This window comes from Sprattus sprattus, assembly GCF_963457725.1.
Source record: "Sprattus sprattus genome assembly, chromosome: 2".
NCBI lineage: Eukaryota > Metazoa > Chordata > Actinopteri > Clupeiformes > Clupeidae > Sprattus > Sprattus sprattus.
In genome coordinates, this window is record NC_137921.1 from 30,422,975 (window position 1) to 30,449,086 (window position 26,112).

The 26,112-nt window shown below is 41.3% G+C and overlaps 3 protein-coding genes across 3 annotated transcripts; 1 reads left to right on the forward strand and 2 right to left on the reverse strand.

The window, feature by feature from the left end:
* The first annotated feature begins 6,701 nt into the window (after nt 1–6,701).
* gtpbp6 (GTP binding protein 6 (putative)) lies at nt 6,702–11,869 on the forward strand. The gene is made up of 10 exons (XM_080858673.1): nt 6,702–7,358; nt 7,479–7,616; nt 7,739–7,809; nt 7,891–8,021; nt 8,191–8,261; nt 8,365–8,523; nt 8,726–8,934; nt 9,153–9,301; nt 11,045–11,197; nt 11,312–11,869. The coding sequence occupies exons 1-10, from the start codon at nt 6,929–6,931 to the stop codon at nt 11,436–11,438; spliced, it is 1,638 nt and encodes a 545-aa protein (XP_080714799.1). The 5' UTR covers nt 6,702–6,928; the 3' UTR covers nt 11,439–11,869.
* A 142-nt stretch (nt 11,870–12,011) lies between these two features.
* plcxd1.2 (phospholipase C, X domain containing 1, tandem duplicate 2) lies at nt 12,012–15,082 on the reverse strand (the record flags this gene model as incomplete). The annotated part of the gene is made up of 6 exons (XM_080860643.1): nt 12,012–12,259; nt 12,575–12,758; nt 12,918–13,073; nt 13,167–13,295; nt 14,745–14,881; nt 14,986–15,082. The coding sequence occupies 6 exons, from the start codon at nt 15,080–15,082 to the stop codon at nt 12,012–12,014; spliced, it is 951 nt and encodes a 316-aa protein (XP_080716769.1).
* Nucleotides 15,083–19,312: 4,230 nt separating this feature from the next.
* On the reverse strand, nt 19,313–24,545 carry plcxd1.1 (phosphatidylinositol-specific phospholipase C, X domain containing 1, tandem duplicate 1; the record flags this gene model as incomplete). The annotated part of the gene is made up of 7 exons (XM_080860642.1): nt 24,404–24,545; nt 23,971–24,094; nt 23,129–23,271; nt 20,993–21,121; nt 20,296–20,451; nt 19,834–20,014; nt 19,313–19,557 (listed from the first exon to the last, which is right to left on the reverse strand). Exons 2-7 carry the CDS (start codon nt 24,092–24,094, stop codon nt 19,313–19,315), a joined length of 978 nt encoding a protein of 325 aa, XP_080716768.1. The 5' UTR covers nt 24,404–24,545.
* Nucleotides 24,546–26,112: the final 1,567 nt, after the last annotated feature.

A 26,112-nucleotide genomic window follows, 5' to 3' on the forward strand; every position in this document is an offset into this window, starting at 1 on the left:
CACCTCCTCAACATTAGCTGAAATTACACAACAAGAAATCTCTTATCTCTAATTCTCATTCTAGTTTATTTTCTTCTTTCAGTCTTTTACCGTTCTACTTCTGTATATTCTGCAAAATATGCTTAAAAACTTCTTACTGTAGGCCTATGGCACTTTGTATTTCCTGTTGGTAAAAAGTTCTATATAAATCATGTATACTTATAAATACTCATATATACAGCCGCGGAAAAAATTAAGAGACCACTTCAAAATTATCAGTTTCTCTGGTTTTACTATTTATTGGTATGTGTTAAAGTAAAATGTACATTTTTGTTTTATTCTATAACCTACTGGCAACATTCCTACCAAATTTCAAATAAAAATATTGTCATTTAGATCATTTATTTGCAGAAAAATGACAATTGGTCAAAATAGCAAAAAAGATGCAGTGTCTTCAGATCTCGAATAATGCAAAGAAAACAAGCTCATATTCATTTTAAAATTACAAAATACTAATGCTTTAACTTAGGAAGAGTTCAGAAATCAATATTTGGTGGAATAACCTTGATTTAAAATCACAACTTTCATGTGTCTTGGCATGCTCTCCACCAGTCTTTCACATTGCCGTTGGGTGACTTTATGCTACTCCTGGCGCAAGAATTCAAGCAGCTCGGCTTCTTTTCATGGCTTGTGACCATCCATCTTCCTCTTGATCACATTTCAGAGGTTTTTTTATGGGATTCGGGTCTCGAAATTGGGCTGGCCATGACAAGGTCCTGATCTGGTGATGCTCCATCCACACCTTTACTGGCCTGGCTGTGTGGCATGGAGCATTGCCCTGCTGGAAAAAACACTTCTCAGAGTTGGGGAACATTGGGCCTCATTTATAAAACGTTGCGTAAAAACCATCCTACATTTTGTCTAAGACATTTCCTGAAATGAGCGTAAGTGAGATCCACAGAAACGAACGTACACACAAAAAAACACGTGTATGCCAATCCTTCGGTTATAAATCACAAATGGTCGTGAAATTGTGCGCAACTGAATCTCCGCCCTAAACACGCCCCTATTTAATCTAATCAGCATATTATCAATGCACAAACAGAGCGCATCCTCAATGCACAAACTCTCTGTGACAGTGGCAAGCAAGAAAGAAACATGTAAACAGAAGAATTAAAGTGAGGCTGACATCGATGTTCTGCTGATGGAAGAGCAGATGCGGGCCAAAACATCGTTAGAAAGCCTGTCTGGTGGCGTAATGGCAAAAGCAAAGTATGTGACATGTAAAGGCACGTCTCCGAAGCACCAGCGGCCGCAACTGTCGCACAAGCAGCACCAGAAGGTGCATCTGCGGCAGCAGCACCTGCTGCTCCAGCATCGGAGCCTCGCCGGCCATCGCCACCTTTCCTTAGGCATGCCTTTACTGTGCTCCACTACCAACCGCGCACGGGCATGTGCTGTATTAAAGTGGTCTTCCTAGGCTGTTTGAGTGTGCGCAATCTGGATGAAAATACATTGGGAACCCTGTTTTACGCAGGAAATCCTCTTTCACATTTTGCTTTTCCTGGGCACTGTATGGAAATCTAATACATTACGGGCATATAAAGTGATAATACTGCGAAGAACATCGGGCAAAATTCTGCTAAATGAATTCCAATTTCTCATCGGAACGTTCCTGTAGCCAGGAATCCAAGAACAGACAAAACCTGAACGTGTATGGCCTGGTTGCATCTGGTGCGCCTCTGTAGACGAGAGGCTATTTGGGCACCACGCTCTCGGCAAGATGTACCTACTTATCAGCCATACATCATCCTGTGTCGAAAAAAACCTTTATCTCCTTATTGCGCAGTTGGCAATATCCTCTAACAACGCCAATGCAGCCATATGTCCTACTGAAAATTTAGCCACTATTAGTCTTTGTATAGGCTATACTAGATTGAGCGAAATGTTTTACACTTGTGAAATTAAAACGGAATACCTATTAGACGTGAATCTCATTCATGTGTGAATTGTTCTAATAGTTTAATTGATTTTATTGAGCGAAACATTAGCCCTAATGGTGACGGTGGTGCTGACGAGGATGATGATGAAACTCAGTTCTGAATTCCTGCAGTACTCCAGTATTGCCACAAGGAAATGTACTTACACGAACTAAAACCAGACGTAGAGATACGTCCTTTTCTACGTCTAAGACGGTTTTTATAAATCTGTACTTAGACGTGGATTTGATCGCACGCACAGTCTAAGATCAATTCTGTGCGTAAGTACGTTTTATAAATGAGGCCCTTTGTCAGAGCAAAAGGAAGCAAGTTTTTCTTCCGGGACAATGTTGTACTTTGCCTGGGTGAGGTTTGTAAAAGACCATAAGGATTGAACCAAAGCGGACTGGAGGGTCTCCTAGTTCGTCTTCTCTGATGAGTCCAATTTCACAGTAGGTGCAAGACTCTGTGGCTTGTAGGCCTCTCCAGGTCTCCGTCTAACCATCAGACGACCATGTGTTGGGCAAAGCTGAAAATTGGACTCATCAGAGAAGACGAACTAGGAGACCCTCCAGTCCGCTTTGGTTCAATCCTTATGGTCTTTTACAAACCTCAGCCAGGCAAAGTACAACGTTGTCCCGGAAGTAAAACTTGCTTCCTTTTGCTCTGACAATGTTCCCCAACTCTGAGAAGTGTTTTTTTCCAGCAGGGCAATGCTCCATGCCACACAGCCAGGCCAGTAAAGGTGTGGATGGAGTATCACCAGATCAGGACCCTGTCATGGCCAGCCCAATTTCGAGACCTGAATCCCATAAAAAAAACTCTGAAATGTGATCAAAAGGAAGATGGATGGTCACAAGCCATGAAAAGAAGCCGAGCTGCTTGAATTCTTGCGCCAGGAGAAGCATAAAGTCACCCAACGGCAATGTGAAAGACTGGTGGAGAGCATGCCAAGACACATGAAAGTTGTGATTTTAAATCAAGGTTATTCCACCAAATTTTGATTTCTGAACTCTTCCTAAGTTAAAGCATTAGTATTGTGTGGCTTAAAAATGAATATGAGCTTGTTTTCTTTGCATTATTCGAGATCTGAAGACACTGCATCTTTTTTGCTATTTTGACCAATTGTCATTTTTCTGCAAATAAATTATCTAAATGACAATATTTTTATTTGAAATTTGGTAGGAATGTTACCAGTAGGTTATAGAATAAAACAAAAATGTACATTTTACTTTAACACATACCAATAAATAGTAAAACCAGAGAAACTGATAATTTTGAAGTGGTCTCTTAATTTTTTCCGCGGCTGTATATGTATATCTTATCCCTTTGGCTTACCTCCTACCCTGAGACATGATGTACACAGCACTGAGCTTGTCTCTTCGCCATCGAATGAGACGTGGAGGCTGTAGTTCTTAGAGTCGGAGGGAACGATGTCAGACAGCGTCATAGAGAAGTCGCGAGTCTGGGGGGCCAAGGAGGACATTCTGGCCCTACTGGAGTCGAGCATGTTGGTCGTGTCATCCAGTCCCTGACTCCACGTCCCTCTGAAGATCTCCTCTGTCTCGCTTCTCCACTGCACAGAGAGGTTGGAGGAGGGAAGATGGTGTGTTCCGTTATAAGTGCATGGCAAGACTGCAGACTCTCCGATTACTCCAACAGTGCAGTCATCATCTGCAAGATTTGATGGTGATATATTTAGTAACCCGCATTATTATTTTCCATTCCATATTTATATTGTATGTGTTGTATTAAACCATTGTCAAACATGGATTTTTATTTCCCATTCTATACTTAAATTGTATATGTTATATAAAATCATACATTGTCAAACATGGATTTGTATTTCCCATTCCATATTTATATGTGTTTTATAAAACCATACATTGTCAAACATGCATTATTATTTCCCATTCCATATTTATACTGTATGTGTTATATAAAATCATACATTGTCAAACATGCATTTTTATTTCCCATTCCATATTTATACTCGTGTGCTGTATGAAACCATACCTTGAGATGAGCCCTGTCTGACTAGTCCAAGCAGTAGGGCTATAAACCACCTTGGTGTCATTGCCAGGAAGTGGCAGTTACTCATCAAGGTGACTGGGAGAACACACCAGGGAACAGGGTATCCAGAGTAAATCCAGCCAATGGACAGAGATTGACACCAGGTTGTGTCTCAGTTGTGTCCAGCTCATTGTCTGTTTCATGAAATGCTCTTCTCCCTTAAGGTGAGGAAAAGCGTCTCTGAACTGGTTCCTGTTGTCTGACGCATGGAGAGAATGCTGGTGACAGCCAATGGAGGAATGAAGGAATCTAAAGTCCAGGAAGACTTCTGTTGAGGCTTGTTTCCCCTTTAACTCCGCCCCTGCGTGTGCGAGTGTGCCCACTCACCCCTTTTGTTTTAAAGATGACTCAGATACCCCAAATTCCATAATGAGTTGCACTGTGAGTACATTTCCAAATTGCTTTCCCCTATGGTTGCCAGTCTGTGTAAAACTTTCCTTTCCTATCACCTTTGTCAGTCAAATACCATCAGCCAGTCTTTTCCAGGACACCTGTGAAGTCAAAGTTACCTCCTGTGTTTGTAGCCACAGTTGGTGCGAGGGTGTGGCCTCTGAAGCTTCCAAAGCAGGAACAGGTCTTACACTCCGCCCCGGCAGGCTTTGGCCTCAGGTGGCATTAGTGTCATTTGTTTAGCCGCCAGGGATACAGAACATAAACAAGGTGGTGACCTTGATATTTCCCTACCATTGTTTATCATACTGAAGCATACACAAAGACAACGACAGAAAACCTGTCAGACCATTAGTTCTAATGTGGTGTTGCAGCTCTTTTATACTGGAACATGGAAAGCCACCTACAGGAATGAATATTTACCATTGTGAAGGAACTGTAACACCCACCAACGTAATAACTTCCCACCAACGTAATAACCCTGCCAACGTAATAAAAAAAGTGTGCATTTCAGACGTAATAGACCGGCCAACGCAATAATTTCCTGCCAACGTAATAATTCTTGCCTCCTGCCAACGTAAATTTGTGTGTTTATCAAGAAAGTCCTTTTGCTGGATTTGTTTGTGTGAATAACAGTTGCAATTAAATGCAGACTAAATCTTTCATTGTGTTTCTTCTTGTGTCAAAAGTGTAGACTATAACTGTGAACACACTTATAAAACATGTCCCTGCTATGTACTGATAGATCACTGATAGACTAATAGACCACTATGAGAAACATAAACTATCATTGTCACTTTCATATGTGTCACATTGTCACATTCATGTCACGTTCATGTGTGTGTGTGTGTGTGTGTGTGTGTGTGTGTGTGTGTGTGTGTAAGTAGCGCCTTTGTGCAAATGTCTTTTCCGGGTGGGACTGCAGCGTTTTACAGTCTTTCAACGCCTGCTACCTGTCCCTACAGTAAGACTTGATAATAACAATATCGGTGAAAATAAGGTTGGCAGGAGGCAAGAATTATAACGTTGGCAGGAAATTATTACGTTGGCCGGTCTATTACGTCTAAAATGCTCACTTTTTTATTACGTTGGCAGGGTTATTACGTTGGTGGGAAGTTATTACGTTGGTGGGTGTTACAAGGAACATACAGCCGCGGAAAAAATTAAGAGACCACTTCAAAATTATCAGTTTATCTGGTTTTACTATTTATTGGTATGTGTTAAAGTAAAATGTACATTTTTGTTTTATTCTATAACCTACTGGCAACATTCCTACCAAATTTCAAATAAAAATATTGTCATTTAGATAATTTATTTGCAGAAAAATGACAATTGGTCAAAATAGCAAAAAAGATGCAGTGTCTTCAGATCTCGAATAATGCAAAGAAAACAAGCTCTTATTCATTTTTAAACTACACAATACTAATGCTTTAACTTAGGAAGAGTTCAGAAATCAATATTTGGTGGAATAACCTTGATTTAAAATCACAACTTTCATGTGTCTTGGCATGCTCTCCACCAGTCTTTCACATTGCCGTTGGGTGACTTTATGCTACTCCTGGTGCAAGAATTCAAGCAGCTCGGCTTCTTTTCATGGCTTGTGACCATCCATCTTCCTCTTGATCACATTTCAGAGGTTTTTTTATGGGATTAAATAAATAGTGGTCTCTTAATTTTTTCCGCGGCTGTATAAGCTACGGTTCAACACAAATCTACAATTACGTGTGGCCCCTAGCATGTTGCATGAGCAACAGCAGCATGAGCACAACTAGCATGAGCACAACTGTCATTTCAGGTATTCATGATTTCCCATAACACCCCCCCCCCCCCCCCCCACCTGTTTTTACTGTTCCTTGAACATGCCCTTGCCAAAGAAAAAGGTTAACTAATTTCAGCTTCTCCATCACTGTGTGCTTCTAAATCACTGAAGCCAGCATGACGATAACCCAACCAGATGGGCCTCCTGCCCCTAGCCTAGCCCCCCATCAGGCTTCAGCTTCAATGAACATTGTACATCACTTCAACCCACTGGCCTTTTTTTTCCCCACTCAAGGAATACTAATAATTCCATTCTTATGCATTGGCTTTTAGCAACACAAAGGGAAAAACCCAATCAATGAATTATTCCAACATCACAGAGATGAATATCTGTCCTATATGCTCCAATGAGTGCAAACTGTGCACGGCGACTAGCAATGAACCTTCTGTCCACGGGAGGGAGCTCTTCTTTTTACCAAACGCAAAACTGTTTCCGGAGATAACCAGTGATGAAGAGCCCTGTTTACAAAATGCCGACCTGACTTAGCAGTGCACATCTTTGCTTTTGCATTAACAGTGTACAGCCTTCAGAACATGTATTATGTCTTTGATTAAATGGCTGCATACGATTTATTGTATTATAAACTACACGCGGTTGCACATCAGGAACCAGGTTATAAAATTAAGCACATGGATACTGCTCCATGAGATCCATCTGATCTGTCAGAAGAATTTAAGCTCTGGCGACCATGAGCCTTCTTGCTAACTGCTTGAAGGGGAGAGTACGCACTTGGAGTTTGGAGTTGTGTTGCTGGAAACATAGACATTTGGAGAAACTGCGGCAACCATCAATGAAAATAAACTATGCAAACAAACTGAAGTTACCATGTGCAGCACACATTGTCACGTATATGCGACATGCAGGTTTAAAGTTAGGCTTGAATTCCAGAAGTTTTTCCAGTACTTGCGGCGTGTTAAAAAACAGCAGACACACGACAGGGCACGCCAATGCAACGGAAGACTATGATGATGAAGGTGACGAGGATGCCATCGGAGATAGCGAAGTTGATGAACTTTTTCAGGAGTTTGTTCCAACAGCTATTTTGGATGGAGACCACAGAGTATTCATAGTGCATCCTGACGTGAAGTGGGGGAGTAAGAAGCAGCACCTGACCACAGGTGAGCAGAGATGACAAAAATGACTTTTAAATGGCTGATTTGATCACCACTCATATTATATGTACTATTAAAATGTATTTTGTTATTTTGTCCGTTATTCGCTCATAATATTTGCCAAAGCTGAACTACAAATGGCGGAGGCAGCTGGTCTGGTTCAGACGCTGCAAAACTGGACAGTGGTTGAAAAGGTCATCATGTCTACAAAGACACCAGAGAAGAGGAGGATATTTGGCAAAGGCAACTTTCAGACACTCACAGGTTTGTTAGGCTTGAATACGTGTAGACCTCTGAATGCTACCTTACTGCTGCCTACGTTCAGGTCAAGACAAACGTATAAAGGTATTTTATTTGGGTAATGTTAAGGTTATTTACATTCACAGAAAAAATAAGGAAGAATCCTGGGATCACGGCTGTGTTTGTGAACGTGGAGCGTCTGTCTCCACCTGCAGAAGTGAGCTTCCTTGTTAATTATCTTTCATCTATCAAAGCTGTATGGTGACATGATTTTAATATCCTTGTCTAATCACCTTAGAGAGAACTTCAGGAGGCCTGGGGAGTGAAGGTGTTTGACAGATATACTGTAGTACTCCACATTTTCCGTCGCAATGCTCGCACTAAAGAGGCAAAACTTCAGATTTCTCTGGCTGAGATTCCCCTACTAAGGTAATGTGTTAGATTAAATTATCACAGTGCTTATTCCATACATCAAATGTAGAACCCTGTGCTTGGTTATTGTATACTTTGGTTTTACTGTATGATAGTCCAGAGTTGGTTTGTTCAAAAAGAAATGGAATTTGCCTGATAAGCGTTTTAGCAGCATTTGATTTTGTAGGTCTCGTTTAAAGAATGAAGTGGCAAATCTCGACCAGCAAGGTGGAGGTTCAAGATATATCATGGGCTCAGGTACGACTGCAGCGTTGAGCGCCTCATAGCAGTGAGTGTTCCTGTACTTTGGTGGTTTTAGTCACACGTAAAGTGTCCTTTTCCTGACATTTTATAAGTTAAGGTGAGACAGCAATGGAGGTTCAGCAAAGGCTTCTGAAAGAGAGAGAGCTGAAGATCCGTGCGACTCTGGAGCGTCTGAGGCGGAAGAGGAACCTGCTCCGCTCACAGCGCAAAAACAAAGACTTCCCCTCCGTCTCCGTCATGGGATATACCAACTGTGGTGAGTCACAAGGGAAATACTTTATCATGGGATACACCAACTGTAGTGGGTCACAGGGGAAAAACGTTATCATGGGATACACCAACTGTAGTGAGTCACAGGGGGAACAACTTTATCTCAGGCTTCATGGCCTTGCTACATCATATTACCTTTGTGGTGACACTAAATAAAATCAGTGCTGGTTTACTTGATGTTTGACCAGGGAAGACCACTCTCATCAAAGCCCTGACGGGTGATGCTGGCCTCCAGCCCAAAGACCAGCTCTTCGCCACCCTGGACGTCACAGTCCATGCTGGCCAGCTGCCCAGTCGCATGACTGTCCTGTATGTGGACACCATTGGTTTCCTGTCCCAGCTACCTCATCAGCTCATTGACTCCTTCTCTGCTACTCTGGAGGACGTGGTCCATTCGGTTCGTACCTCCAGTTTGCCCCATTTTGCCCAAGGTTGTAACACAACCGGTTCCGTCAACACATAGCTTCCCTAATTGCTGCCTAGATCTTAACTCTGAGATGGGGCATTTGAACCCAGTGAAGGAATGTCATGTTATGTAACTTAAAGAAAACTAGCTGCCCATATAGCCCTAGTGCTCTCTCTCTCTCAGCTGGTTTTTCACTCACCTCTCTATAGGACCTCATAATTCACGTCCGAGACATCAGCCACCCGGAGACAGCATACCAGAAGGCAAATGTGCTAAATGTCCTAAAGAACCTGCAGATCCCAGACAGACTCATGAACTCCCTCATAGAAGTCCACAACAAAGTTGACCTCATCAGCGAGTAAGACCTTAGAAGCATTGCGTGGCCACGGCTTTTTTTTTTTTAGTGAATTATTTAATTATATATGAATTATAGTATTATTGTATTGTTATGTGATTGTGAAAATGGTGATGATTCAGGGGTTGTATACCTTTCCAAGCCACCGTACATTTTCAGTAAAAAATGTTTGTTCCGGAAAACACTTGCCAAAGTACAGAACATGGCGTGGGTGTGTATGTAATAGAGCGTGGCTCGGGCCGTTTTTTTCTGTCCGAGCCCGGCCCGGTCCGACAGAATAGTAACCGAGCCCGGACCGAGACCGACAGCCATTAAGATTTTTTTTTTCGAATCCGAACCTAGCCCGACGGAATTAATTTCTCAACTGTTCATAGTAGCCTACTAATGCCACATTGACGTACGTCTTTTATGAATATCCTGGCTTAATTAAACTGGGGCATCAACAGTTAAATGCTCTCTCTCTCACAAACAAGCGCTGTTAAACAAACAACCGCACACAATAAGGCCAATAAGCATATTTAAATTAAATTATTCACATTGCAAGAACGTTTAGTAAAATGGTGCGGCTCCTTTAAGATGAGCACGTACAAGGACAAAGGTGACGCATAGTTTGGATGTAGCGACAAACATTTATGTGCTGTAACAGTGTTAACCAGTATGTGAGTAACGTGAGCTTTATTAAAGCATATTAATAGCGTGTGTAATGTGTAGCTATTTCATCCCGTTTGTTAACATTTCCTGCTGTCTGTATTTACTAACCAGCAGCAGACGTAAAGGAAAGGGAATAATAAACCCCGAAGTTAAAAACATGTAGCTAATCTACTTCGGCCGTGGAGCATTTTGCTCCCCTGCAATCTCCAACTATCAGAGACAGACAGCAGGAAAGGTTAACACACGGAATGAAATAGCTACACATTACACACGCTATGCTTAAATAAAACTCACGTTTTATGCTACACTAACGGAGGCACAACAGACAAGTCTTACCATTGAAGATCTGTTAGCACGCCGACGTTCGTTCTGAAACTATCTACATCCAACCATCGAAGTTTAATCCATGTTGTTGTGGAGAACGAGAGTTGCATCAATCATATTTCATTAAAACTTCACACTTCTTACATTGGACATATCCAACAGCCTAATTAGAATCTGCATCGTCTACTAAGCAGAAATATCTCCATACAGTAGATTTCCCTTTGTTTAGTATCATTTTAAACTCTCCAGATGACAGTTTCTCTTTAACTTTCTCCGTGATGCCATTTTGCCACCTGTAATCATGTTGGCACGGACATAAACAAATTCCCGCCACGGGAAGAAGGCTGTTATCCTAAAATGTAGGACCTAAATGTGATTTTTTGTATTCTCAAAAACGAACTTTTGCATCATGTGAAGCAGACAGTTGGCTTCACTTTTTATTAAGATATTTAAAATTTGGAATGTTCAATGCATTATCGCGCTGATGTGTCGAACCCGACCCCAGCCCGCTTATACATTTCTAATATTTGTCCGAACCCGGCCCAACCCGACGGGTTCCGACGGGCTCGGGTCAGGTTGCCATCCTCTAGTATGTAAGGTCAGAGAAGGATACTTTATGTACACTTGTAATATACCACTGGGAGAGAAAAGGAATACACACATACTCAAAGCATTAACCTTCAAACAGGCCTTGTCTTCACTGATTTCTGATGAATCTGTGTGAATGAATGAATGAATAATGATCTGTGCTAATCCTGTGTTGTCCCCCAGGTATGAACCCACGGAGCCTGACTGCTTGCCAATCTCAGCACTGAAGGAACTAGGCCTGGAGGGTCTGAGGCAGAAGGTGGAGGAGGGGATAGTGAAATCCACAGGGAAACAAATCATGTCCCTCAAAGTGGACCTTAGTAGCCCTCAACTGGGGTAAGCCAATGTTCTACAAACAGAAATACACAATCTCGTTATGCCCTGATGGTTAACGTGTTGCATAGTCACGTGTGATTTCAGGGTTCCCTGTGTGTGTGTGTGTGTTCATAGCTGGCTTTACAAACAGGCCACCGTGCAGGAAGTGGATGACGGAGGAGACGACTGCATCGCCACTGTCAAGGTCATCATCAGCGGGGCGGCATATGGTCGCTACAGGAAGCTGTTCCTGAACAGTTGACAGCACAAACTGTCCTTGTCCCTCAGCTGCACCCCAGACTGCCCGGGGAGGGCATACCTTCTCTACTCCTCTCTGAAACAGCTCCTATCGGCTGATAACACCTGTGGTGGGCTCAGGAATCTTATCGCCCAAGCAAATGAGGAAGGAGACCAACTTTAAAATGGACAAACAATGTATTTCTGAGGTGAAACTGTAACAGTAAAGTGACTAGTGGAGAATACAATCACAGTGACAGTGGTTCTCTTTTGACAATTCATTTGTTTGCAGAGAGTGAATGAGGTGTCTTAGGTCTGGCATACCTTAGATTTCCCTGCCTTTAAAAAACAGGTTTTGTTACGTCAAAGGTCCCTGTTTGGCCCATGAGTCAAACTAACCATGTTCACATGACCATGTATTTATCTGAAATGCATCATGAAGCTTAAAAAGAGTAAAAAAGGGTTACAAAAATCATCAATAAAATATCATCAATAAAAAAATGTGAGTTTACAAATATTGCACTGTTTTGATTTGGAGATCATATACTTCCTTCTTCTAGTAACGATTTCAAAATCCTTATTCATAGCATGTCCTAAGTCACCACGACTGGGAACTGATCAGTTTTTTGTTCAGAGCGATTATCAGGTGACAGAAGGGAATCAGGCCCACGAAATCTCCTGCGATGATGTTGAGGCTGCTGGGGCCTTGCCCAGGCCTCTGTTCCTTCAGCCACTCCCTCACGCTGTCCCAGTTCTTCACACTCAGGGAGCGCAGAGACTCGTTAGGGTTGGAGGTGATGAAACAGCGACCGGCCGTCAGGTTCAGGCCAGCTACAAAGAACCCGTCTGTACAGGAGACATAACAAGGCTTTCAGGGAATAGTGTAGTATAGTACTTGGCAAAAAATAATTTACTGTGAGTTAATGAATGGTACTTTAATGTACAACACAGCATAATTGTATGTACAAATATGAGTATTAACTGAGTTTTTATTGTACAGTACAAAATACAAGACATCTTGTGTAAAAACTGAGATTACATGTACAGTCCTGTAATTTTTCAGAGCGTGTATGTTGCATTGAGTTTCAATTTTGGTTGTGTTACCCAGTATTTCAATACATCATTTAAAATATCCTTTAATTGAACAGTGTTCTCTCTCACCTGGGCGACCAAGTGATTTCTCCCATTCCAGGTAGTCGAGCAGCCCCTCTGCCGTCGGCTTGTTCGCCCACAGATAAGGAATGCCAGGCCAGAGCTCAGTGTGCCGCACTGCTGTCTGGTCATCATAGGACAGAACCACCTGGTACTTGAGGTTCCACAGATGCCGAAGGGTCACCACAGCCTCCTGGTGAAACAGGTGGCTATCAGATACTAACACAAACACTGCGCACAAGTGTGTTCAACTAAGGCAGCAAATTATTAATTATTTAGACGGTTAATAATTATATCCAAATCCACATTTGCGGAAGACTTTCTTGAAATGTTTGCCCACTATCTCACCCACCGTGCGGGGACACAGTTTTGTGGCAAACATCCTCTTGAGATTGTAAATAAACGTTTCGTGGAGTTTGTCACTGAGCCCTTCAAAGTTCCTGCAGGCTAAAATGACAATCTCTTTGGGATGAGAGTCAAGCCAGCTTGCAATTTCCTGCAGAGTGTCCTGGGATACAACAAATTAAAATTCAGATTATTATGGAAAAGTTTGACAATAGTGTTCCATTAATTGTCTGACAAAACAGGGAAGTCTTCTTACCAGAACTTTTTCGTGTGTGTATATGACGTGAAAGAAGTACAGATCGTCTGATATGTCACACGATTTGTGGGCTATCCTCAAGTCGAAATAGCGGATGCCTGCTGTGAGCTGTTCGACAATTCCTTTTTCCTGTTTGGGTAACATTGTTAAAGAATTAGAAGAACTACACAATGGGGGACATTATGTGAGTAATATTTCACTAGAAGTGTAATACTGGACATACTGAACAACACTTCCCAAATGATTTGAAGTCTGGCGGTTTCTTGTCTTTCTTATGGCATTTGTTTATACTTTTAATACAGTTTGCAGCATTATTGTACTTGGCCAGCTGAAGAATTGATTGGCGGTTTTGGTCCAATATTAGCCTGACCCAGATTCTAAGCAAATGCTTGCTAATACTGTGTGGCACTAGGTACTGGCTTGCCTTTATGCTCACTATGGTGAGGGGAGAGAGCAGTCACCCCAACCCAGCCTCAAACCTGGGGTACGAAACCAGCACCCTGAGCGCAACACCAAAGACGCAGTCAGAGCGCATACTCAACCGTGGTTACGGCCCTCAGTCGCACTGTCCTCCCCTCTGGGAAGTGCACCCATGTTCAGGCGTGAAGTGCACACATGTTCAGGCGTGAAGTGCACTAATGTTCAGGCGTGAAGTGTACCTCCCGTACTTCCTGTGTCTCCCAGGGTGCCCATCTATGGGGTCCCTCACACTGGGGTCAACATAACCAACATAACCATAATATTATCTCCAATGGCCTTGAACCCAGGTCTACAGGGTACCTGCATCCTGACCACAACGCCAAAGAGCCAGATATGGCAGTCAGAGCACATACTCAACTGTAGAGACGACAATCGGTCACACGGATGTCATAGCCTTCATATGTTATGCGGAATGTAACTTTCCATTCCATGCATCTAATACATAACATTTGCATTAAGCATCCTAATGCAAATAAGTTCCTGAACAATGCAAGAGAGGCATCAGCCTGTGGATGTACAAGAGTTTCCTGTATCTAAACAAAGACCAATTCATCAAGAAGTGAAAAGGTCTTTATGGCTCTGACTGCAAACACCATATTAGGAGTTGACATCAGACTAAGAACCACAACACTGTAAGAACCACATGGACACTAAGTCTGAAAATAGTTACGAACCCTTTAAATGTCTTAAAGATATGTGATTTTAGGCACTTTTCGGTGCTCTATGCACCAGACAAATAATAATACAGATAGTTTTTTTCCTCCTTTTTAAAACCTCTATTTTCTTGTAAATGAGATGGTATTATTTTACATTATTGTAATAGTCAGCACCTTGCTACCAATGGAGTACAGTAGATAGAGATTAAACTAAATTAATCCACAATATTTTAACTTTACATCTTGATCTTGAGATTTAACTGTTAACTCAACCCATTCAAAAGCTTCATTTTCCCAGTACGACTGAGATATGATCCAAATTATATCTCACGATCAGTCGTTGCTATCTTTATTCTTGGAGATGTATAAAACATTAATAACAGTATTAATTGTATCCTACTGGTGGCTTGTAACATGAGAAAAACACATGCAATCCCCTAACCTGTGTTGTAGCCCATCTGTAAATAGCAGGTCGTGTAACACAGTAGAAGAGACCATCCAATATCCTAAAGGTGTCCGACTCCGATCTAACCAAAGGTGAGGTGATGTCCAGACAATAACTCATGGTATCATGACTGCCTGTAGAAAAACAGAAGTCAGTCACACTTCGAAAGTTATCCGCTTGACGGAAATATATAGTTATGGTGTGACAAGGTTGGCAAAGTTACGAAATTCGTCTTTACCTGGGATGGCGAGATTTGACAGAGGTAAGTCCCACAGCTCTTCTGGCAAAGCAGACATCCAGTCCCCGTAGTTTGAATCATTTTGAGTCAAATCCATTGGTTGCCACGGATGGAAAGTAAACTAGGTTTAGATTCCTGGTGTCTTCTTTGTTTTAGCCTGTTTCTGGACTACAACTTGTACAACCTACAACTTGACTTAATTAGTATGAATTAAGTTGTCCATACATTTCTGTCGTTGAATCCTTTTCTATCAGCGGGGCGAGCTGGACTGGTGAAGAAGTGATACTGAGCGTGTATATAAAGCTCCAGCATCAAACGCTGTGAAGTGTAAAACAGATCATTTCCTGGTTCTTTTTACGGCCGCAAACCTCTGACTTTAAGTTTAAAATACGTAACTACATCACTGTACCCACTAAAGACCCGGTGGTCCTTATTTTGTTTCTCATTATTTATGTTAACAAGACAGCTTTCCTCTATCAGTTGATCAAAGTAACCCGAGCCGGCCGAATGTGCTTGATCAGACAGGTTGCAAGCATGACGTCATGCGAAAGGCTCCTGTTTTGCCCATTCAATGAGATCCAATCATGTTTGTACTTTTCTTGTATCTGTGATTGAACTAACAATTACTACTGTGAAAGAAAGACAACTGGTCTTCTTACAAAGACTATTTGAGTGCTATTATAATAATTGACAATTTCAAGCTTTTACCAGCCATTAACAGCTGCATATATGCCCATTGAAAATGATTACATTTTATTAATGCAAAACACCATCAATATGATGCAAAGTAGGCCCGCGTGGGGACGCCACAAGTCTTAGAAGCTGAAATTGAGGTTGGGCAGCATTCCTGTTACATCAGTTGTGTGTCTGTACTTTCTTGCAGAACCGTCATTTTGACTAGATTAAGTGTAACACTAGTGATATTTTGTCTCACTGAACAAGATTCCATTTCATCTCTCTCCCTCTCTTTCCCACAGCTGTTCACATTGTTTTGGGTTTTGCCTGGTCTAATCTCAGGATCTCAGGAATTGAAATAACATGGATTTTACAACATTTTGGTTTGTCTTATAAATGCAGTTGGTCTATGTAAAGATATTTATCCCATGTGAGTAAAATGTACATTTTCTACCAAGCAGCCACCCACACAGTTCCCACACTGCTGTGTGATCTGTTGCCTCTCAACACTAGTCACCACTGTCCTCTTGCCTGATCTAAATGTTGTGAATGCCTAAATTAACGTGCTACTGCTCTCATTTAATCCACAATGGCAGGAACAAGCCAGACTTCCCTTATAGTTTTCGCCTACAGAAACACAGTAGTGTAATCCTGATAAAATCTGAAACATTTGTTCTGTCTGTCCAGAATGAAAAGACCACACACACATACATTGAGTTGAACTGCATTAGGTAGGCTAGGACAAACAGTGTAACCACTAGCAGTGGTCAGCAGTCAGCAGTGTTAGCTAGTATAGAAACATTGAAAGATGTCTTCAACAAATGTCTTAACCACAGTTTCTGGTGTTTTTAGTGAAAGGTTTTAATCAATAGTCCCCTGTAAAACACACACACACACACACACACCCTCATGGCTGCCAGCAGAGGGAGAAAAACACTTCACAATGTTCTTCACCCTGTAAGCAAATACTAATGAAAGCTTGAGTTTCGCAATGTTCTCCTGTCGCAAAATGTACAGAAATTTGGAGATGGATGAGCTTTCTACTGGACAGGTTTTAGACTTCCTTATAGCAAGCCTGGCCGCCCTTTACAAAATATATCAAGAAATTCCTGTGAGCAGCACACGGGCAGAATGTTTCTTAAGTTCAAGTTTATTATCATATATTCATAAACAGCATTTATCAGTAATGAAATTCTTTTTTGCTCAATGTCCGTTTAATTTAGAGAATAAAATAAATTAAATACTGGAGAATGGAAAAAAGGGTAGAAAAAAAAGAAAGAGAAAAAAAAGAAAAGAAAATTGTAGTGCAAAAAGATATTTCAAGGACAGTTCAGCATCCTTTATTCTTAAGTTGAATAAATTGGTTTTCACATATACTGTAAGGGCTGATTTATAAACCATGCTTCCTTATCTTGCAGCTTTACCAAAAAGCAGCTTGTGTCTTAAGCCTTATGCCCAGTGTTGAGAGTGAAACTGAATTAAGATGAAAAGATGGTCGTCATGAAGCGAAGCTGTGGGATGTCAACAAGCAGTACCGAGTGTACCAAACTGAAAAGGAATATGATAAGTGATGTCACTTGAAAATAAAAATCAATATGTACAAAAAAAAAGTTTGTTCTTAAATAAATAAATGTAGGTGAATAATTGAAAATGTTTTTTTTTCCCCCGCTGGATTTAAGAGTATGTTTTTGCCTCATAAAGGTACAAAATGGCATGTTGCTCCAGCTGTACCTAATTAGGCATACATTTTGTACATTTCCAGTGGATACATTTTCGTGTACCAGGACCAGACATTTTTGACATAAGGGGTGCAGAAACATTCTTTAAGAGGTGCAGACAAGAGGGTACAAAAATGAACTTAAGATACAGGTACAGCGCTTGGTCTCTGATTGGATTCAACTGGAGAGACAAAGCATTTGTATCTTTTTAGGTCCATTCCTGTACCTTGTTTTTTTCTTAGTGTGCATATGTAACAGTTGATGCTACTCATCTGAACCAGCGTAGATGGTCACCTGTTACAGTGTAACAATAATCAACTGACAAAGAGTGAGTAAACGGCTATAACTTTCTTCCTCTTTTATAAAAACAAACTTTAAAAAAATATTGAGCTTGCCAAGCAAGTCGAACTGAGAAGATGAGGTTGAGAAGCACACAAAGGGCTCCACCTATATCCACTTCAGTTAAAGAATTTCCAAACCTTTGTGCAGAATATTTCTATTTTGAATCTCTTCAGCGTCCCTCCCAGTGTGTTCATGTGCTGTAAACCCTAACCCTACCCAGCAGTGACATTCAAACAGCCGCAAGACAGTAGGAGATGTGTGGCTGTGATGTGTGAATGTCACAAGAGCCAAAACAATCCTGTGTCCAGTGTATGCGGCAAACTCTAGCCTGCTCCACGGACCTTCCTCTAATGGGAGTACAAGTCTACCTAGCACACATTTATGGTTAGGTTCAGTTTTTAGAGGGAGAAACCTGTCAGTACAGGAGATCTATCCAGCTAAAAAACAACTGAGAGAGAGCGAGAGGGATTGTTTACTCAGAGTAGTAGCCCCTGTTCCTGCTCACTGATCACTCACACATGCATAGTACACTTTATAACAGCTCTTGACCTGACATGTAAACTTTCTACATGGTGATCTGATCGTATCTAAAAATGGATGACCAATTATTTTTGAATGTTTATATAAGGTGAACATGGTTTGGTATGCCATCAAGTGTGGTGTTAGTCAAGGGGAATGATTTACTCCAGTGATTTCAAACTGACACTACATCATTTGATAGCTTCAGTTCCCTTTAATTCACATCTTTTGTCTCAGCCGGAGTTTGTTTTCTTTATATCTGTAAAGGTGAATATTCTCCACAATGCCATTGTCTTAAGTCCTGCTGACAAAGAGTTCATGCTTTCTTGACTGGTAAATATGGAACAGTAGCAGCAAAGTTGTAATACAAAAAAACCTCATGCCAGGAGTCATACCACTGGTACCATGCATTTGAGAGAAGCAGTATGATGTATTTCTACACCTAACTATATTGGTAATGTGTAACACCTGTGAGATTCTGGTTGGTAGGTAAATATTGTGTTCTTGCATAAATTGGTCCTATGGGTTGTGATGTCTGAAACTGCATCTCTGGACCCTCATGCTAACCCAAAGACATATTTCTGTAAAGGGAACATCTGTGCTACTAGTAACCAATGGGAAACGTGTTGTGCTTCAAAATGAATTAACTCATCTATTCTAATGTCACACATCAAATCTGTGCTTCACTTTTTGTACGGACCTTAAAAATGACAAAATCCATTTTAGGGCTCTGATAAAAGTGACCTAATTATTGCAAGGGTCAGTTGAATAATAACCGAGTGACTTCCTAATGAATTAAAAAGTAAGACATTAACAGTAAGGTACCTTACAGTAAGGTACTTAAGTCAGCAATACAAAAATCAGTGCATACTTTCCGATATAGCCCAGAAAAAAACATCAGCATTATAAGAGTGCAAATTTATCCTATCAAATCTCAGAATGCCGGAAGTAAATATTAATTCAAAGAACGAACTCACATTCTCTGTTTCATGCAAATTTAGTTTTTTTTTAAAGGAAGAAGAAAAAAAAATGTGTGCGAAATCGTTTTGACCCAAAAAAATTCAAACGTAATATTACGAGGTCCGTTTCAGTAGCTTCTCATTCAGTGCAATGACGGTTGGTACAAACTGGCTCTCAGTCACAAAGTCCCCAGCGATGATGTTGATAGAGCCCGTGTTGGAGCCGGGTCTCTGCTCTCTCAGCCAGGACAGCAGCACTGGGTAGGTGGTCATGACCATGTCCTTCAGAGATTCAGTGGGATGGGAACAGATATACTTCAGGTCCTCTGTGAGATTGATACCCGTGACAAAGAACCCACCTGTGAAAAGAAACACGATAGAAGTTCCCACCAGGTGATTGGCTCAAACACCGTGCTGTGAATTGATTCACTAAACACTCGGGTTTCTTTTTTAAATCTCCTGGTGCATTGACTAGTGAAGCTTTAATGATTATGTGATGTATTCAACTTTATTTCTCAGCTTTGGTCTTACCTGAAAGTGGCAGCAAGTACAATCTATTTACGTATAAAGGCTCGTGCAGATCAAGACAAGAGGAAAACAGCTTATCAGATGATACAGGGAACATTTCCTCATACCTGGCCTACCGTTCTGCTTCCGCCGTTCAAACTCTTCTATCAGCGCTTCGGCTTTGCACTTGTTGGCCCACCAGTAAGGGATATGGGACCACAAGTCGCTATGGCAGTTGGTTACATTGTGCTCATAAGAGACGATGAGCTGAAATCCTCGACTCCATAGGTTGCGCAGGGTCACTGGCTCCTGTAACCGAGGTGTGAAAACCAAGCCAGTAAATATGTGCTTGTAAATGCATTGAGTTTTTTTAAGTGACTTTTTATACAAAAAGGCATGGAATTATTAGTTAATGTGGATATGAAATCCCCAACTCTTAAACTGATGAGGTCCTCTAAAATGAATAAAAAATGAAGCAAGCTTCTGAACTTGGATCACTCCTGTTCTCTTTTCAAGTGGACTCGACCCTTTAACACCTTACACATTCCAAGCACAAACATATTGGCTGTTACAAGTGAATTACACGTTACCGATTTTGGACACAGCTTTGCAGCGAACACATTCTTGATTGTAGAGATGAGCATGGTGTGGAGCTCCTGGCTCAGACCCAGGAAGTGACTGAAGGACAAGATGGCGACTTCTCGAGGGTGAGCGTCCAGCCAATCCCTGATCTCCCTCAGCACTGTCTGTCAGTGGGCAACACAGGGCAGCACATGACTCACATCAATCATTTACATTACTTTTACATTTAGTCATTTAGCAAGACGCTTTTATCCTAGGCAGCTTACAAGGAATTTTGCACAGTGTCTTGCTCAAGGACACTTGCACACTTGGTGAGGAGGAGTGGGGAATGGAACTAGCAACCTTCCAACCTTCCGATCACTAAATTACTCCTCTACCTCCTGTAGCAATGTACCAATCACCTCAAAGCTCAAACCATTCAGTCATTCAGTTATTTGTACAGATATGATATATAAGTATTAGTATGAGTATGCATACTGCCTGGGTATAGCACCTGTGACCTTGTTGTTCTTAACACCTTGCTCTACCAGGTAGGGTAGGGCGAATCTCTGGGCGGATATACAAATTCATACATTCACTTTGTGTGATAGGGCATTTGGATTGGTCTGCACTCTCTGAGTACCCTTCTAGTTTCTGTGTTTTTTTGTGCCAAATCCTCTCGTGGACTCGCCTTTTAAAAGTTGAGGATCACGACTGGGGCCTCACCTCTACTGTAATGGTGGTGTATACTCCATGGTAGAAGTACAGGTCGGTGGAGCTGTCGTTGGGCCGATGGGCTATCCTGAGGTCACAGTACCTGACTCCACCATCCAGCTGCTCCGTCACACTGCACTCCTAATGAAGCCAAAGAAGTAAGATGACTTACAGGTCCGCTTAAAGATTTAAAGGTACAGTCCTCAATTCTGGTAAAAAGGTTGTTGATATTTGAGCTCAACAGCCAATCAAATCACACTCCTCCCTTCTGAGGTCCTGAAGCAACGCGTTGATTAGCCGGAATAGGTGGTGGACTGCTAGAGGAGCATGAGGAGAATTTACCTGAATTTGTGTAAAGGATTAAAGTCAAGGAGTGTATCTTTGAGATTGCAAAACACTTAAAAAAAAAAAATACATCCAAAAATGCACTAATGGGTCCAATAACTCAGTACCAATATAGTTTACTTTCAGACCAAGCTTTAAAGAACTCCACCAGCAGAAGAAATGCTGACGGAGTGAAATCTTGCTGTGTTCAACACTTTCCGACATGACAGGTTCTTTCTGCAGTTTCAATTTCATTTTGAGAAAAAACATCTTTCAGTTGATTGATTTTTTTCAGAGTGCATCTAGAGGTATGTATTCACTTTTAGGCTCTGAGAGATTCCAATTTGTACTAAAAATGGTCGATACTCTTAACCCTTCAGGGAAAGAGGCCTGTTTGACTTTTTAAGGAAGTCTCATATGCCTTGATGGTTTTTGTATATTTCCCCTAACTAAAAGTATTCATGAACAAGTGGCATACATGATTATGTTATAAAAGACATCAGGAATAACAACATTACAGTAAAAGGAATGTCGTAAAATAAAATTGAATTTAAATCAAATGTGAAATCACCCTTACGAAAACCCTTAAACAGAGGAGGTCAGAATTTGTAAAAAAAAAAAAAACTTTGTAAAGGTTTCGGACCAAGACTTTTGAACTCTGAATCTTGTAAACATAGGTGTTGGCTATACATATGTGAGTTTAGCATTCAGAAAGTGTGTGTGGTTTCACTACTATATATTTATAATTTCAGTTACCTGTGCCACTCCAAAACTTGTTCTTACAAATGCATATTGATGAGTAGGTGTAAACAAACCTGGGACACCTCAGACAAAGACAATGGCCATTATGTAATGGCCCTGGAATGACTTTGTGGCCCACTACCCCCACAGGTTTTCTCACCACACCATGACCAAATAGAGATCCCTGAATCACCATTCAAGGTTTCTCTTTTTATGTCTGCTATGACAAAAAAAATCCCAGAGCTTTAAAGGCATATTGACATCAAGAACACATTTTTCCTGATAGAGATTATTTCCAAACACTGTTAATGACTTAAGAATATAATAATCAAGTGACTTGTATTCATTTATTCCTTGTATAAATCATGTGCTTATGAAAGCAGGAGCATGGCTTTTCTCTCTGTGTGAGTAACTAGAATATTAGGTGCCACTAAGTCTGCATATGAACAAGAGCATGTTTAGACCAGAGGAGATAAGAAAGGAACTGTGCTTCTTCCGACCTTGTGCAAAACTGCCATCCTTGCAAGACAGGGAGCCTCGGACGTGAGAAATCCATCACGTGGTTACCCCTGCTGAAAACCAAACTTCTGACTATATAAACCTTGTGCGAAGGGTTTATCATGGCCTTCACTGTCAGCCTTGTGCTGGGAGGGGAGCCCGATTGCAATTGTCTTTGTTGTCTGTCTAATAAATATACTTTCATGCAGCTCCGGAGTCCTGAGGTAACTAGGGTGATTTTTCACCTATCATTTCCCATCGGTGGGAAAGGGTCCCTTGGATGTGCACATAACGATAGCAAACATGTGATGTGAAAGTATATAATCATATTTAACTTCCAAAACATCCCCAAAACTATGTAAATAACCACCGTTTTAAAGTGTTCCTATACATTTTGGATACCCTATTAAATGAATCACATACTGTGCAAAACAACACACGATTGGATTAAAACTTAATTACATCCTGACACCCATTGATTATTCAATGGCTAAATTAAATAGACTTATTGATCAAACCCTCACTAATGACCAATCACTTATCTGCCTCGCACAAATCTCTGATAAAATATATAACGTATCCTACCTGCGCAATTGCCCATTTGTAAACAAAAGGGCGAATCAGAGGCTTCATGTACTTGTCCAGCTTCTGTAGAACGTCTGGCTGAGTAAGATCCACTGGGGACCGGTCATTCTTATCAAGGCAGTATGTTATTGCATTATGACTCCCTACAAACAAACAAATTGTGTCGGTCAGTGCTCAAAACCTAGCTTTCAAATAAGACTTCATATTTCAAGCTTAAGCTAAAATCATATGGATATTTGTAGGCCTAGAATATTTTCACAGAAGACCTGAAAGGCTGCTTGATCATTATGGTGGCCAGACTGTTTCTCATTATTGATCGTGAAAGTGAAATAGGGCTGACAGTCTATAAACCACACAATCTGATCCTTCTTGAATAACCACAGACTCAGTTATGTATCACTCAAAACCTCTTAACTCATTAGAACCATACCTCAAACACCAAATGTATACACCAAGCTCGTTATTCGGTTATTTCAGAAACATTTAGCTAATATCCAGTGGCTGTGCAGAAAATATACAGAGTGAGGACATGCTTTATACTTGCATGCAGACACAACTGAGAAGGAAATCCATCTAGCATTGATAAAATTACAACATATCTGAGAAAGAGACAGTGAAAGCTTTCACTGTGTGTACGCACATGTGTGTGTGTGTGTGTGTGTGTGGTTTGTGTGTGTGTGTGTGTGTGTGTGTGTGTGTGTGTGTGTGTGTGTGTGTGTGTGTGTGTGTGTGTGTGTGTGCGTGTGTGTGAAATAACAGTCTGCACCTGTCGTTTTCACTGAACATAACCCTAAACCCACTAAACACTTCAGTGGTGTAGGTGAACAGAAGGTGTCAGGTACCTGGGATAGATAGATTACAGAGTGGGATGTCCCACAATGCAGCGGGTAGATGTGCCATCCAGTTGTCCAAGGGCAGGTCTTTGAGTGGCACCTCACAGACTTCTGACAAAACTACCGAGGACATCTTTGATCCTGACAGAACACAAGTTTACATTACATTTAAAACACAACAGTTGGTAGGCTAGGCCATCATGTAGCCTACTTTACGCTGAAACCTATCATGTAGTCTGTACGTAAACCACTTAACTCTGAACAATTACAAAAAGCCGGTTGTGGAAGTCTTGCCACATGCTACATTCCATGAGCAAAGCTTTTTTGTCTACAGCACCAGTGATGGCAGTTCGTGTAGGGTTTCACCAGTTAAACGTACAAAGTGTGTGTCATTCAAAAAGGCTTTTTACGCCGGGGCATTATCACAGTTTCTAGCACTTACCGTTTCAGTTATACAGTATATGCTGGAGGCTGATTGTACCAGCGGGTCAATCTTGTTTCATTTTAATGAGCACAAACACATTACTTCAGACGTGAAAGGGTGTGTCACAGGAACAAATCCACTCGTGCATTCCGTAAAAAACATAGCTGTCAAAGAAAAATGAAGTCGATATGTAGTGTACTACTGGCCATTGGTGGTATCAGGTTGAACTTTGGCAGGGTATCCAGTGTAAAATCCCACGGTGTTGGGTAGGACGCAGTAGACCGAAATTAGACAACAAGGAACAAGACTGTCCGATGGACCACATAAGACCGCTCACATTATTCCATTTGAGCACTTATTCATAATTGAATTCAGCAAAAGATTTGTCTTCCTCCAAAATTCCTGAACAAGACACCTTCCAAAGACAATTTGAATACTGAAACGTGAGGACTGCGGAGCGCTACCGGTAAGAATCGAATGCCAGTTTCGTGAAGGCGGGGTTTTGAGTCCGTGTTATCGGCAGATCCTACAACAAACTGTCCTTTTAAAGAGCCAGTGGCTAAGTTCCTTCTGGCAATAACGATTCCGCTGATATCATACGATGCTCATTCGTGTAGCAACCTAAAATCAACCTAGACTCTACCCCTAATACCACTTCGACTGCTGCATCATCCGTGTATGATTACAAGCAACCGAGAGTTGAAATGCTGACCTCAGTGCAATGGGTAAAGGGCCGTTTCCCGACGACACTGTGCTTTTCCCAAATACTACCCGGAATCACCGCATTGCTTCTTTGTCACATTTTACATTTGGTGCAGTGTGTAATTAACTACATCGGCAGACAGTGTTATAAAGAGAAAACTTTCAGAGAGACGAAGGGATATTGCTAAGGGGGGCACTAAACCTGCCAATGGGGTGTGTCTGATTAGGTTTGAAGTTGGCTATGTACAGTTATCGTCTTAAAATAGAACGCGTAAAAAGGGATAGCCTACACATCAACTCATCTATTTGTTGTAAATTAGGAATTTATATTTATTTTCTTTCAACAACCTTGCACCAATACGTTTGTTTTCAAACAAAATTGGGCGGTTATTCCAGTAGTGTGTTGAACTGTACTGATATTTTTTTGTAGTTTTTAATATTTAGTCTTTGGTTATCCAATATCTTTGGCATGCAATCCATCAGATGTTGGCAATCCCTTTTAATCGACTCATTCCATTCTCATATTAATTCTTATAAGCAATATACAGGGCACTCAACATAGCTAAAATCACAACGCTGCATTTTCCAAAAGTGGGTTAAAAACCCAATTGTGCATCTTGCATCCTGCCTCTTCCCATGGTCACATGTGTTAAATAGAGAAAAATGTTCATCTCGACAACTTCGCTGTTGTAACAACGCTCTCCACGATGGCTCAGTGTACCCCAGTGACCCTGGCTTCAGAGGATGTAAAGAAGCCCTATCTCACCCTTCAACAACCTCCCTCTTTTGTGCGGAGCTGTTCTATTCAAACCAGAGGCTGACATTATTGTGTCCACTGCACTTGGCCTCAAAAAACTGCACATGATTCCTCTCTCTCTCTAATACAGTGCAAAAGTAGCATGGTACACGAATAAGCAGATGCGAACAAGCGCTACAATTCAGATGTTATTCGCCAGCGCTGGCAGTTTTAAGGCACCCCCTGAGGCACGATATGCTTCTGACCCAGTGCACTCGCTTTCACGTCC

What these genes read in the sequence shown, in the direction of transcription:
- gtpbp6 (XM_080858673.1), top strand. Translation starts at nt 6,929, where the DNA reads ATGAGCCTTCTTGCTAACTGCTTGAAGGGGAGAGTACGCACTTGGAGT. An exon ending in CATGGGATATACCAACTGTG is followed by an intron (nt 8,524 to 8,725) that starts GTGAGTCACAAG and finishes ATGTTTGACCAG; the next exon opens with GGAAGACCACTCTCATCAAA. An exon ending in AAAGTTGACCTCATCAGCGA is followed by an intron (nt 9,302 to 11,044) that starts GTAAGACCTTAG and finishes GTTGTCCCCCAG; the next exon opens with GTATGAACCCACGGAGCCTG.